This window comes from Phytophthora sojae (assembly GCF_000149755.1).
Source record: "Phytophthora sojae unplaced genomic scaffold PHYSOscaffold_4, whole genome shotgun sequence".
Classification (NCBI taxonomy): domain Eukaryota; phylum Oomycota; class Peronosporomycetes; order Peronosporales; family Peronosporaceae; genus Phytophthora; species Phytophthora sojae.
In genome coordinates this window covers 3718029-3732047 of record NW_009258118.1, presented here as the reverse complement: position 1 = coordinate 3732047, position 14019 = coordinate 3718029, and the positions used below count along the sequence as shown (strand labels likewise).

At 55.7% G+C, this 14019-nt stretch overlaps 5 protein-coding genes across 5 annotated transcripts; 3 read left to right on the top strand and 2 right to left on the bottom strand.

Annotated features, from left to right (window-relative positions):
* Window positions 1–316: 316 nt before the first annotated feature.
* Window positions 317–6370, bottom strand: PHYSODRAFT_498799 (hypothetical protein; the record flags this gene model as incomplete). The annotated part of the gene is made up of 1 exon (XM_009528488.1): window positions 317–6370. The coding sequence occupies one exon, from the start codon at window positions 6368–6370 to the stop codon at window positions 317–319; it is 6054 nt and encodes a 2017-aa protein (XP_009526783.1).
* A 1277-nt stretch (window positions 6371–7647) lies between these two features.
* Window positions 7648–7845, top strand: PHYSODRAFT_501806 (hypothetical protein; the record flags this gene model as incomplete). Its single annotated transcript, XM_009528487.1, has 1 exon — window positions 7648–7845. A coding segment is annotated over one exon (198 nt), but the record flags the coding sequence as incomplete, so codon positions are not given.
* A 1015-nt stretch (window positions 7846–8860) lies between these two features.
* Window positions 8861–9902, bottom strand: PHYSODRAFT_314944 (hypothetical protein; the record flags this gene model as incomplete). Its single annotated transcript, XM_009528486.1, has 6 exons — window positions 8861–8965; window positions 9039–9161; window positions 9237–9361; window positions 9461–9595; window positions 9701–9756; window positions 9838–9902. The coding sequence occupies 6 exons, from the start codon at window positions 9900–9902 to the stop codon at window positions 8861–8863; spliced, it is 609 nt and encodes a 202-aa protein (XP_009526781.1).
* A 433-nt stretch (window positions 9903–10335) lies between these two features.
* On the top strand, window positions 10336–11182 carry PHYSODRAFT_351247 (hypothetical protein; the record flags this gene model as incomplete). The annotated part of the gene is made up of 4 exons (XM_009528485.1): window positions 10336–10386; window positions 10471–10563; window positions 10647–10768; window positions 10855–11182. The coding sequence occupies 4 exons, from the start codon at window positions 10336–10338 to the stop codon at window positions 10982–10984; spliced, it is 396 nt and encodes a 131-aa protein (XP_009526780.1). The 3' UTR covers window positions 10985–11182.
* Window positions 11183–12114: 932 nt separating this feature from the next.
* Window positions 12115–14019, top strand: PHYSODRAFT_314942 (hypothetical protein; the record flags this gene model as incomplete). The annotated part of the gene is made up of 4 exons (XM_009528484.1): window positions 12115–12180; window positions 12247–13190; window positions 13263–13718; window positions 13797–14019. The coding sequence occupies 4 exons, from the start codon at window positions 12115–12117 to the stop codon at window positions 14017–14019; spliced, it is 1689 nt and encodes a 562-aa protein (XP_009526779.1).

Genomic DNA, 14019 nt, shown 5'->3' with positions numbered 1-14019 from the left:
GCAAACCGTACGCTGGTGTGCGCCAAGTTCCAAGAAGCTATGAATGATCTGCTCAACGACATCGAGGACGCCTACTTTCTCGATGCCAAGCCACAGTCAAAGTGACGAGTGTGTACTCAAGGACTCTGAACGCCAGCATCAAAAACAACCGCCGTCAACAACGACTATCAATTATAAGTTACATTTCTGCGGCGCAATGAAGGAGGCGGCGGACAAGCTGCTGGGGAGCGTTCTATCGATCCTCTCCTTGCCTCCACTGCTTCGTCGCCGATTTTATATAAAAAAAAGCAAATATACCACCGCTTTGTCCGCAGATTTACATGACAATGCACGCATTGTCACCTCCCCCTCCATTACTACCGCTCTTCTTCTTGGTGTCCTGGTTGCCACTTCCAGCGTTCGTCCGGAACGAAAAGTTCCGACGAAGATAGCCGCGCAAAGCACGGTGCTCCTTCTTCAGCAACAGGAAGGCGTCCTTCAGAGAGTTGTGGTTCTCTGCCGTCGCAGTCTCCTCCATCACGTGCTCGGTAGCAAGCTGTACACGGAATGCTGCCTTAGAAACACGCATGGCTGCAACGTAGGCGGACGACCCCTTGAGCGAGTGACTTTCGCGGCGCAGCACAACGAAGTCACTGCTGGCATACGCCTCCTCGATACGCCTCATGAACTCCTCGCTCAGACCTGCGAACTTCTCCAGCAGGCTCACGAACAAACTCTCGTTTGCACCACACTGCTCCACACCCAGCGAGTAATCGATAGGATCACCAGTTGGTATCACGATGTCTTCAGGCGCCATTGTCGACGAGTATGCTCGTGCCGCCTTGTTCACTACCATTGTCGAGCTGGCCGCATCACCAGCGTCGTGCTGATTGTTGGTATCGTTAGCTGACGAAGGTGAGCGGGGAGCAGGGGGCTCGACTGCATTCATGGGGTAGATTCCTGCTGCCTTCGCGGCGGCAAACAAATTCGTACCCACAATACTCGATGCGTTCACCAGGTTTCCAGGATGCGCCACTGCACCATTCGAAGGTTTGGTCGTAGTTGACGATTCAGGTGCTTCATTCTGGCCATCTGCAGCACCTAGAGTGCGTCCAAGAGTTCCTGTACTCGATTGGTTACTTTTGCTTTCGCTGATGGTAGTGAGCGACATGAGCAAGGCTTCTGAGCCTGCTGCTGTCTGAATTCCACCAGGTTGGCCGATCATCATCGGATCCTCGAGCTCTAGGTCTGAGATGGCTCGGTCCAAATCCAGTTTTTCTTTGTGTCTAGACGCAGCTACCAGATTGGCAGCGTTTTGGCAAGATGAGGTAGCAGCAGAATCTTCTCCAGCAGTGATCACGGATTCGACTCGTGACGGCCGGGGGCAGTGCTGTCCCAAGAATCGAACACGCATCCACTTGCGAATAGCCTTTCGCAGCTCCGTCTTTGAGATAGGTTTGACAATGAACTCATCCATACCAGCGTCCAGGCACTTCTTGCGGTCCCCACTCATGGCGTACGCTGTAACTCCGATAATGGGAATGCGCGCAAGCTTGTGCTGCTTTTCGAAGTTACGGATATTACGAGTTGAATCGTAGCCGTTCATGATCGGCATTTCGCAGTCCATCAGCACAATGTCGTAGGAATCATGATGCTCTTGATACATCTGATACGCGTCCAGGCCGTTCGTCTCCCATTGTAGCAGGTGGTTGTCTTCCATGAAGAAGCTCTTGACGACCTCCCAGTTAAACTCATTGTCTTCCACCACCAAGATACGAGCATGTTTTGGCACCAGCTCCGACATCGACGCATTATGCCTCGCATTGCTGGCTGTAAGCGAAGGAGTAGCATTTGCATCGACAGCTAAGACGGCAGGAAACTTCTGGATGAGATCGTCCTCCTCCTCTTCCAGGCGACGAACGACAACAGTGAAGAAAAACTCCGAGCCTTCGCCCAGTTCACTGTCCACATCAATATCACCGTCCATGAGCTCGACCAACTGCTTGCAGATTGCAAGACCCAAACCAGATCCCGTTGGATTATTCTTGCGCGTACGTTCAAGCTTCGTGAACAGTGAGAACAAGCGCGATTTCTCTTCGTCGTCCATGCCAACACCAGTATCGATGACCTGGAACAGCAGTTTGACGCAATGCTTCGGAAGGTCAGGTGATGGCACCATGTTGCAGCGGACGGTAATTGAACCCTCGTTCGTAAACTTAATAGCGTTCGACAGCAAGTTTAGCAGCACCTGGCGAAGACGACTCACGTCGCCAATGACGCGCTTTGGAACCTTCGGGGAGCATTCCAACGTGAGCTTGATGTGCTTTTCGCGCGCCTTGAACTTGAAGATCTCCACTGAGTACTCCAGCAGATCCTGCATTTGGAACGGGTCTGCTGAAATTTCCATGTGCCCTGCTTCTATTTTCGACAAGTCGAGGATGTCGTTGATTAGATTCAGCAGCAGCGAACCCGAAATGTAAGCAATGTGCACGTAGCGTTCGGGCGTCTTGTCCAACTTCTGGTCGCGCAGTAGCTCGAGCATACCGAGTACACCATTCAGCGGCGTTCGAAGCTCGTGACTGAATGAAGCCAGGAAGTTCACCTTCGCTGCCTCCATGTGCTTCTTTGCGGTGTAGTCTTGACCCACTCCAATCACGCCACGGATGTTGCCGTGCATGTCCTTCTTGCTGGAAGCATTCACAAGCAACAGCAACGATCGTCCAGCGGCAGTTGTCATGGGAAGCTCCATCTCCTCCACATCAATTCCAATTAATGCTTGATTCAACAACTTGCTCACCTCTGACCTGTTCTCCGGGTTAATAAAAGTCTCCACCAACTCCAGACCTAGAACCGTGGACTTGTGATAGCCCGTGATCTCCTCAATTTTCTGGTTCCATTCGTTAATGCATCCAAACGTGTCAACGCCAAAAATGGGGGCATTAGCCGTATCGATCAGACGGAAGTATTCATGTTCCTGGGCAATGCGATCCGTAATATCCTGGCCAATACCCACGACACCCACAATGTTACCATGCATGTCGTTACGAGGTGTAGCATTCAGAAGAATCTCAATTCTTGTGCCGGGACGAGTGATAAGAGGGAACTCGAAGTTCGCAGTCTGGATACCATTTAAAGCCTTGCTGAACACGTCAGCCACAATAGGCCTATACTCGGGCGAGATGAACGTTTCAACCAGGTTCTCACCGATAACCTCAGCCGTCGAGTACTTGGTAATCTGGGCTGCCTTTTTGTTCCAGATATTCACACAAAGGTTTGCATCCACGCCAAAAATCGGTGCGTTAGCCGTGTCGATCAGGCGAGTGTACTCTTGCTCTTGAACAATACGATCAGTCAAGTCCTGGCCGATGCCGACCACACCCACAATTTCACCATGCTGGTCGAACCGCGCCGTCGCATTCATGCGGATGTTTACAGTGCGACCATTCTTTTTCTTCAGTTCGACATCAAAATTTGATGTTTCATCGCCGTCGAGGGCCTTCCACAGGATGTCTTCCACAGCATCACGGTACAACTCAGGAATAGCCCAGCTCATCAAATCCTTGCCAACTGCTTCCTCCTTCGAGAATCGTGTCATTTCAGCACACTTGTGGTTCCAGATATTGATCAGTCCCTTCGAGTCGACGCCAAAGATCGGAGCATTAGCCTTCTCAATCAAGCGCGCATACTCCTGTTCTTGTGCGATACGATCCGTAATATCTTGACCAATACCCACCATACCAATAACAGTTCCGTGTTCATTGAATCGAGGCGTCGCATTCAACAGGATCTCGACACGGCGGCCTGCCTTGGTGACCAACGGGAACTCAAAGTTTGCAGTCTCCACTCCATCAAGCGCCTTCGACAGGACTGCGCTGACAGCTTCACGGTAGTCCTCCGTGATGAACTTTTCCACCAGGTTTTCACCGACGACTTCGTCCGTTGAATACTGCATAATCTCAGCGGCCTTCTTGTTCCAGATATTCACGCGACCTTCGCTATCCACTCCAAAGATGGGTGCGTTGGCAGTGTCAATAAGTCGGCTGTATTCCTGCTCTTGCGCAATCCGCTCCGTAATATCCTGGCCGATACTCACCACTCCAACAATTTCTCCCAGCTCATTGTATCGCGGAGTGGCATTTAACAAAATCTCCACGCGACGCCCAGACTTCGTGATGAGTGGGAAATTAAAGTTGGCGGTTTGGACGCCATTCAGAGCCTGTGATAGGACCAAGCCCACGGCAGATCGATAGCCTTCAGAAATAAATTCCTGCACCAAGTCTTTACCGATGACCTCGTCAGCCGTGAATTGCGTGATTTCGGCAGACTTGTCGTTCCAAATATTTACAAGGCCGGTCATATCGACTCCAAAGATGGGTGCGTTAGCCGTGTCGATCAGTCGACTGTATTCCTGCTCTTGCACGATACGCTCGGTAATGTCCTGGCCAATGCCGACAACGCCGACGATGTCACCGTGCTGGTTGTAGCGCGGGGTCGCATTTAGCAAGATATCTACACGACGACCGGTCTTTGTAATCAGTGGAAATTCGAAGTTAGCGGTACCTTCACCTTCCATAGCCTTCGACATCACATCGGACACGCCAGCGCGGTAGTCGTGCGGAATAAAACTCTCAACCAGGCGAGTTCCGCGTGCCTCAAGCACCGTGTACTCCGTGATCGCTACAGCCTTTCGATTCCAAATATCCACACGTCCGTCCATGTCAATACCGAAAATCGGTGCGTTGGCCGTATCAATCAGTCGGATGTACTCTTCCTCTTGCGCCCGCTGGTCGGTGAAGTCCTGTCCGATTCCTACCACGCCAGTAATTTTACCGCTGTGATCGAAGCGCGGGGTGGCATTGAGTAGAATGTCCAGCACTCTCCCAGTCCTCGTCACCAAAGGGAACTCAAAGTTTGCCGTTTCTGTACCAACCATTGCTTTGGACAACACGTCTGCCACGGGCTCACGTGCGTGCTCAGCGATGAATCCAAGGAGATCCTTGCCGATAGCCTGCTTGTACGAGTAGTCCGTAATAGTTGCAGCCTTCTTGTTCCAAATAGTCACGCGGAACTTCTTGTCCACGCCCACGATCGGAGCGTTGGCCGTGTCAATGAGGCGGCTGTACTCTTGCTCCTGCACGATACGCTCGGTGATATCTTGGCCAATTCCCACCACGCCCACAATGGCGCCAGCGTGATTAAAGCGCGGAGTGGCATTCAACAGAATCTCGACCTTCCGGCCGTGCTTTGTGATCAGAGGAAACTCAAAGTTAGCCGTCTCAATACCGCGTAGCGCCTTCTGGAACACTGCAGCAACTTCCTCGCGATAGTCTTCGTGAATCAAGAACGACACCAGGTCAACGCCCATGACCTCACCCGGCCAATATTCACTAATCTGGGCAGCCTTTTTGTTGAAGATTACCACGCACCCGTCCGCGTCGACGCCGAAAATGGGGGCGTTAGCCGAGTCCACCAGCTTGCTGTACTCCATCTCGCTGGCGTTGCGCGCAGTCACGTCCTGTCCGATGGCCACGATGCGGTTCACGGTGGCGCCAGCGCTATCCACACTAACCTGCGGCGTCAAGCTCAGCAGCAGCTCCACACGCGCGCCGCTGGCCGTCACAAGCGGCAACTCGAACTCTGATACTGATGTGTTGGTAGAAGCCACGCGCGCCAGCAGTTCACCCACCAGCACGCGGAAGTCTTCGTGCACCAGGTCAACCAGTGGCGTGCCTGTGACTTGGTCAAAGCAGTAGCCCGTCAGCGCCTCCGCCTTGGGATTCCACAGCACAATGTGTCCGTCGCGATCCAGCTCCACGATTGGCGCGCTCGCCTGATGCGTCACGCGCGCGAACTGCGAGCCTTGCAGGGCCGACACTGTGACGTCCTGGCCGATGGCCACGACGCTGGCCGCCTCGTTGTCGTCCGCGTCCACCGTCAGGTTCACGAGCAGCGTCACGTTCCGGCCGAGTTCGGGCGTGTTGAGTTCAATCTCGACATCTCTCACGGTCGTGTCGGCGTCCGCCAGTGCCTGCTCCAGTCCGCGCGTGAGCTCCGCGGCCTTGGCCGCCGTCACCAGCTCTGTCACGGGGCGGCCCGCGACGTCGCTGGCCAGCAGCCCGGAGATCTGCGCGAGCTTAAGGTTCCAGAACGTCACGCGGCCGGCCGCGTCCATCGCGAGCGCGGGCGCGTTGGCTTCATTGAGCACGCGGAAGAGTCGGGGGCTCAGGCCCGAGACGGGGGCGGAGGCGGAGACCGAGGCCAGCGCCGGCCGCCGCGCGTCGGCGTCGATGCCGCTGCCGCTGCTGCAGTTGCTGTCGCGACGAGAGCGCCGCGTCCCGGCCGCTGCTGGAGGCGCGGCGCTTGTGTTGCTGCTGTGCTTGGGCGGCTGCATCTTCTTCTGCTTCTTGTCGCTGTTCTGCTTCTGCTTCTGCTTGGTCACGAGGGGCGCCTGCTTCTCGCTGCCGGGCCGACATGGCATCGCCGCTCCGCTGTCCATGGACTGGTCTGGTCTGCTGCAGCCCTGAGTTGCTACACTGCGAGAAGGGAAGGAAGGAAGGGCGAGACGCGGCGCAACACGCAGACCGGCCGGAATATCGAAAGAAAGGGCGCCAAGCGGTGCGTCCCACGGCGCGAAAGCGGAGCGGGGGGCGGGGGAGGGCGGTCGGTCGGTCTCTCTTCGCGTCTGTGGCGTGCCTCTCGCTGTGAGTCGAGGGCCTCGACGGGAGAAGAAGGAGGCGACGACGGAGCGCGGGCGAGCGGCTTTTCTAGTGTGTGGAGGGCTCCTGTCTCGGCGAGTGCCGCTCGCGATTTGTAATGGAATGCGGCTTCTCTGGGCGCCCAGCTGGGGGCGGTATCCCACCCGCTATCTTTCCCCTCTCGGGATCAGCTATGGCAAGTCGGCCGCGCCGGCATCAACTCCGGGTTTTGGCGAAGTATCGGATACAGTAGAGTAGTGGTTCTCTACGCGTGTACTGCATGGAACACTGCCGGCACTACTGACCTGCATTGGAGAGAGCTACGAACTGTATCTGCTGTAGTATTGTAAGAGGTTACATGCGCCGTAAGCAAGTGCAAATTGAAGCACCTGGTGGAGACCCAGCGGCTGGCGTCTAAATCGCATGGCGGCAACTCTAGATTGCCAGCAGCACATCTTGTAAATCGCGATCGCGATCCCGTACCCTTCCGCAACGCTATGGTCCGACGTAATCGAGCACACATAGAGCGTAGCAGAGATCCCGCACTGCAGGCTGCGAGAAGCTCGCATGTTGTTGCAGGAAGCTCGCCGGCACTTTCAGTTGCGAAGGGTATCGACTTGCAGGAGGGGAAACTTTGCGCGTAGGATGGTGACTTGAAATCGCAATCGGACACTCGCTGTGAGCCAATGGTTGATGAGAGGCCCGTCTCTGCGTCTTATTTTTCCACCAATGACGAACACGCCCCGCACAAACCGATCGTCCGAGCGTCGCATCGCTGCAGGCCCACTTGCTGGGGCAGGACTTACGTACACAGTCTATTTTCGGTGATATCTTGGAGTTTGTATAGGCAGCCCATCACCCCACAATGTGACGACCTACCCGCAGGACGGATGTCATCCGCGGGAAATGGCTTTGCTCCGCTGCGCTCCGCAAAGGCAGTCGCTGCGCTCCTGCGATAAAAAGATTCTCTCACCTGGCGAGAACAGTGCTCGGCTCGCTGGAATGCTCGTCGCTGGGCCCGCCTCCGCAAATACCGCGCGGCCCTGCTACGCGGGCACCCCGCGCGGGTTTGCTGCGGCTACGCTCCTCGCAACCGCGAGCCTCCGTTGGTCCTCTTCTATATCACATTCACCCCCCCTCGACCCCCATCAAAAAAAGACTGTGTACGTAAGCACTCTCCACTTGCTGGTCATGGGCCACATTGGATCACCGCGACGGTGGGCCGTCGCGCCGCGTCTGCCGGCGTGCCGCTCTCGCTGGGCTTTCGTCTTCCCGGCTGACTGCGCTGCGCGCGCGGCTTGAAGGCGCGTGCGGGCGTAGAAGCCGTGCCCGCGCAATATTTCGCGCAGGAGCGCCGGCGCGATTTGACTCAAATCGGCTGCCGGCATGCCGGCATCGCATGGGTGCAAGCGAGCTCCTGTGTCGCCGCCTTGCTTAAGCTGCCGGCTACAGTAGCTTTGCGGTGCGGCGCATCACGGCGGCTTCCGGGCCGATCCTGGCTCGAAGTCGCGTGGCGGACGGCCAGAGGCCTTGCTGGCATGACGGTTTGACACTGCCAAATCGCCAACGTGGCGTGGCACATGATCATGCAATGTTGCCGAGCCAGATGGAGGAGTAACGCGGCAGCAACGGCAGTCAGTGGCAAGGGCTGGCGCCTGTTGCGGGTTTGCCTTCAAGGCGGTGCCTCGAGCACCTTGGTCCCGATCGGAGACCTAGGTAGATGGCGGTGCGACATGGCTTGGCTGTCGATCGCGCTACTGTAGCCAGCGCAAGGGGACAACCCACCCGTACTGACGTGGCCGAGCAGACGCAGGGCTGACTCAGGCGCCCGACACGAAATACTTGCTGTGGGGAACATGTATTTCGATAGCTTCTCCTGCCTCTCTGCCTCTGTTTCTGCGTGGGGCCGGCCGATGCTGGCCCCGTTTTCCTGGTTCCTCCTCCTCTCCCTCCGCCCGCCCCCGCATGCCTCCTGCAGGTTTCCGCCACACACGTCATTCACAGCACTTCAGGACCGGACACTGGCGGCAGCAAGCGAAAGTTGCGCGTCGAAGACCCTTCTCGTCCTTTGTACGCCTCTTGCATCGCGGTGAGGAAAGGAGCAAGCACGCAAGAACGGCCAAGACGATCGCAACCGCGCCGCCGCTGACTGTCGAAGGACATCAACAACAAAACCGTGGGTGTCTCTAACAGCAGCCGCTGCCGCCGCCGCTCTTCTCCGCCTTGCCGTCGAGCTTCCGGCCGCGACTGCGTGGTGCCGTGTTGGACAGGAGCGCGGGGTTTTCCAGAATCTACGCCATATCAGCACAGTAGGCGTCCGTGAGTCAGCCCCATCAACAAAAATCGAGCCACGCCGCGTCCTACCTTCTGCACTACTTCGTTGAACACTTGCTGGATGCCGATCTTGGTCTTTGCGCTACTCTCGACAAACAGCATGCCTTTCGACCGCGCCCAGTCCTCTGCCTCCCGGCGGCTCACCACTCGTTCCTGTCACCACCATTGGCGTACATTTAGATACCATCGCCACGACGCAAGAGCTCAATCAGGCACGGTCAAGCTTACCTTGTCAATCTTGTTTCCCACGAGCAGCTTCACTACGTCGCGTCCGCCCGCCGGGCTGTACACCTCGACCTCCTGCAGCCACAGGTCCAGGTTCTCAAACGTGTCTCGCCGAGCAACGTCATACACTGTTTCACCATGTAAAAGCCACCAGCGACAGCAGCGTAAGAACATCAAGCCTGCACACCCATCCGCAACATTTCGCCTCGCAGCTCCTGCCTGCTTACCCAGAACGATGCCCTGCGCGCCTCTATAATACGAACTCGTGAGCGTGCGGAAGCGCTCCTGGCCGGCGGTGTCCCAAATAGTCATCTTAATCTTCTTGCCGTCCACCTGCATCATCTTCACCTTGAAGTCGACACCTGCACACACCCACGAACCCTGTCAAGTCCCAGTCCGGATGTACGAAAAAAAGCAAAGGCCGGGCGCCACTTCAAGCACGCGAATGCTCGTCCTTTTCCGCTTACCGATAGTGCTCTGCAGGTTGTCGTCGAAGGTGTCATCGGTGAACCGCAGCAGCATGCTACGAAGTGCAACAATAACAACGGAGCGAGCGAAAATGAGGGAAAAGCGCCGAAAACCCCCACATCGACCGCAGACTCACCTGCTCTTGCCGACGCCGGCGTCTCCGATGAGCAGGAGCTTGAACAAGTGGTCGTATCCGTCCATTGCAACAGGATCTGCGCGGGTCCGAGGTGCCACGTGCACACAACACCACATCGTCGTTAGAACGAGGAGCTACGTCAGTCGCCAGCAGGAGTCGGCGTTGCGCGCGGTCTGGCCGAGGACCCGCGCGACGTGCACATGCACGCACAACAAACGGGGGAGACGCGCTACCTGCAGGACTGAAGCTGTGGGCGGCGCGGGACGGGGACCGTGGCGACGGCCGTTCGTTCTCTTCGGGCTCTTGCGCTTCCTTCTCTCGACGAGGCCAGTCTCTGTATTAGCCGACCAGAAAACCCGCGCAATTTCTTTTCGGCCAATCGGAAGGACCCATCAGCTCATCCCCTCCAAATTTGCATATGTTGGACCTCTCGAACTGCATAATGCGTGTCAGGAACCAAACTCACAATCAATTGGCAATTTATTGCTCCTGACCATCATGGCTGAGGTGGCGCCTCCGCCGGCGCTGCACACGCAGAAGGAGCGCAAGGTACGGGGCGTTAACAGAGAGAGCAGAGCCAGTATGGGGCGTGTTGCAGCTTGTAGCTGACTGGTTTTGGGCTGCTGTGCGCAGGAAATCAACGGAGTGCCGACGGACATCGCCGTCTCCATCTTCGCGGACCGCGTCTTCATCGTAGCGACGCAGCTGGGCACCTTCGGCACGCTCGTAAGACTGCAATAGATGCAACACCAAGGGTTTTATATGGGAGTCTGATAGGTGGTTATTGTTTTTGTTTGCTGTGCTGCCAGGTGGAGGCGCACCAGAAGGATTCGATCAGCGGCAAGCTCCAGCCCGATATCCACGTCCGTCTCGGGCGGCGCGATGACCCGCTGCTGCTGGTGTACGCGCGGCAGTTCCTGGAGCATTTCGGGTGCGTTGTGCCGCTGAGTGGGGCTCTGGATGGTGTTGGTGTAGGCTAACGAGAGGATTCCTTTGTCGGACGGTGTGCTTGTGCAGCGTTCCTGTCGGCCTGCCGATCCTGGCGGCCATCGGACTGAAGGATCGGTCGTCGGACACGTTCGAAGTTGTGATGCAGAGTGTGAAGGAGCTGTTCGCTAAGGCCCAGAGCGCACAGGGCGAGCCGTAAATTGTGTAGAGGCTAATAGGGAACGTGATGCTTTGGATCCAGCTCCCATACATGGGGAAAATATCATTTGGATGGTACAACTGGATCTGGACCTCGTCGAGCAAAGGACAGCCCTTCAACGCAGCTTGCGCGTCGGTAGCAAGGAAGCCGTAGCTTGGGCGTTCGCTGAAATCTTGAGCATAAAAAACTAAATGTCGTACTTAACCGAGGTTATTATTAGCTAATCAAAACCAAGAGATTAAAACATTGCCGTTTTAACGGCGATGTTTAAAATAATACTTGCTTCAACTAGCTTAGAGACAAAATGTCGTCCGCCTTCCCCTTCATCGGTGCGTTCCTATTCATTCACTGCTGATGTCCTCGTCATCTCTCATCGGCTGCGGGGTTATGCTGTCAGAGCAGACATTTTTGCCCGCTTAGAGAGCGCGTTGCGGGGAGCCTTCCATTGGCGCGGGGTGAGAGCGTAACGAAACCATGATTTGCTTGTTGAATCTAACTTGAGTATGCAACGCAGAACTCGCAGCTAGCCATTGCTCTCACGAGTCTGTGGGAGATCTGGAGTCTCCACCCGGAGCTGCATCATCGAGCTCTAGCCACACGTCCGACCGAGTTTCGTTATGGCTGCATAGAGCTCCACGACCTCACGCATGTTCTTGTTGGTATTGGTACTTGGTGGCAGGCAGCGCGTTGTTCAAGATCGTGGTGTTGCGCGTGCTGCGTGCTGTCGACGACGAAGCTCAGACGCGCAACCTCCCGATCCATCAGCTGGTATCCTCGTCACATTTGGTTCCTTGTTGTCTAGAGTCGAGCTGACGCACTTCAATCTGCACTGCTTGGCCTTCAGCATACACTTGTGCGTCTGCTACACTCGCTTGTGAGCGGGAGTATATTGCTACTGAAGTTTACACAGCAGGTTTGTTGATGGGGCCGGCATCCATCCGCCGATACACTCCACCCCTGCGTTAACCACTCTGGTTTTGCAGCTAGATGCAGGTGCCAGCAGCATCGAGCGAGTCCAGCAAAGATTCAGCGAGTTTACCTCAGGCTGGAAGCTTTGCACGGACCTGTGTCAGCTCCTTTCCTGCTCGTTGACGGTACGGTATGAGTTGGTCCTCGATGGCTACGACATCATGGCTGGCGCAGATTCGCTTTGCACCCTACCAGCCTCTGACGATGGAACTTGCTCCGTTGCCTCGGTTCGCACGACATATTCTATCACCTCGTCCAAATGTTCGGTTGCCAAGCCCGCGGCTCGCTTTGAGTCCAAGCGAGCGTACTACCAGTCCGCCATCGCCAGAGATGTGATTCAGGAAGACGAAGACAACCCAGCCTGCGAACGGTTCAAGCTCAAGACTTTGGAAGAACACCGGTTCGCCACCCGCTTCCAAGAGAAACGAGTCACGCCAAAAACCTGGCGGTCAGCTCTACGCGAAGCCCACATACTGATCCAGTCCGGGGAACGTGTAAATCTCGTCGATGCGCTGTATTTGCTACTGGAGATCATTTGGCTCGACCCACGCGGGTGCAACCTCGCCTCGATGTATCTGGACACAGGATCTATCTATCTTGAGTTCAATCATCTCACAGAAGCTGTAAAATCATATCGCAACTGCGTACGCCTCGACCCGTCCAACTGGAAAGCGCGGTACAACCTGGGCATTGCCTCGGCCCGGTCACAAGACTTTGTCGAGGCGATTCGTCAGCTTAAACTGGCGTTGAAGACGTGTCCGGCAGACATTGCTGTGGAAATTGTGTCAATTTTCGAAGAGATCGACCGCATTCAGTGCTCCAAGAATCTACGTGCTTTTAACGCAACGAAGCCGGCTCGAGCGTTCACCAATCAGTATCTCGAATCGGTGCACTTTGCTGCTGGCACTTGCCGGAAATCTGAGGTGTCCAGCGCTTTAGCTCTACAGGAGGATCACACGCTCAGCCACAGGAATGGTTTGCCTCTAGGCTCTAATACGCCGCAGCTGATGGACGTCTCTCGTGAGTGGCAAGGACCGATGGCGTCGCTGTTGCATCGGCTGTATGGATTCTCCAGATGTCGTCACACGAGCGTCCAAGAGGAACTGCGTCGACTTGACCCAACACGTTCGGGAGGATTATCTCTTCAAGCACTTTCCGAGGTGGCGGCAAGAATCACAGGCACACCTCTGCGTGCAACAGAGCTGAAAGCGCTGGACTTCATGCTAGGCAACGAAGGGTACGTTTCGAGGCAGCGTTCACGCGGTCGTGCTCCAGTTACTCTCGGTCTAATCGTATCGCTGTCCTGCAGATCCATCATCTTCCACTTCTTGACTCCGAATACTGACAGCGTTCATGTCCTTGACGAGATGCTGAGCCTTGGTGCGTATCATGCGCTGCTGGAGTTAAAGTTACATCAGAAACGCGCACAGCGAAGTGTTACGAGCAGAACTGGAGGGCTGTGGCGCTGGTTTGATATCACAATGGCAAAATGGATTAAGCAAGTGCTGCCTCAGCAAGAGCATGCAGCTTCAGCACTGATAGAAAGCCTTAGCGTTCATGGCTGGGTAACGCCCATGGACTTTGCTTGGCAATGGAAGCGAATGCCGGAACCTGATGATTTGCCCATGCTTAAGCTCGCAGATCGCGGCACGTTTATTTATGAATGCCACCGTGTACGCTCTTGCATCCAGGAGGAGGCGAGGTGCACTTTGCAAATGTTTGCCCGGCGTACTCTCATCCAAATCAAACGAGGGAAGAATACGATGCTGCGTGGAACTCGACCGGTCGAAAGTAACAGTAAAAGTATGCCGGAATTCCACTTGTCGGAGGACGTGTACGCCAGACTGGCCACGGAGACACTCCTCGATCAACAAATTGCCAGAGAAGTCCTTCGCTGCCTGGACGATATGGTGGATGATCTGATGATGAGCTCTCGCCAACAGCAGTGTAGTTACGAAGACGCTGTGGCCTGGCAAGACATTCCCGTGAGGTCAGAACAGCGGCAGAAGGTCATCTCGGCCGTGAGCGTAGTGCAAACGGCTGTGCGCACGAAGGATTCTGCATAG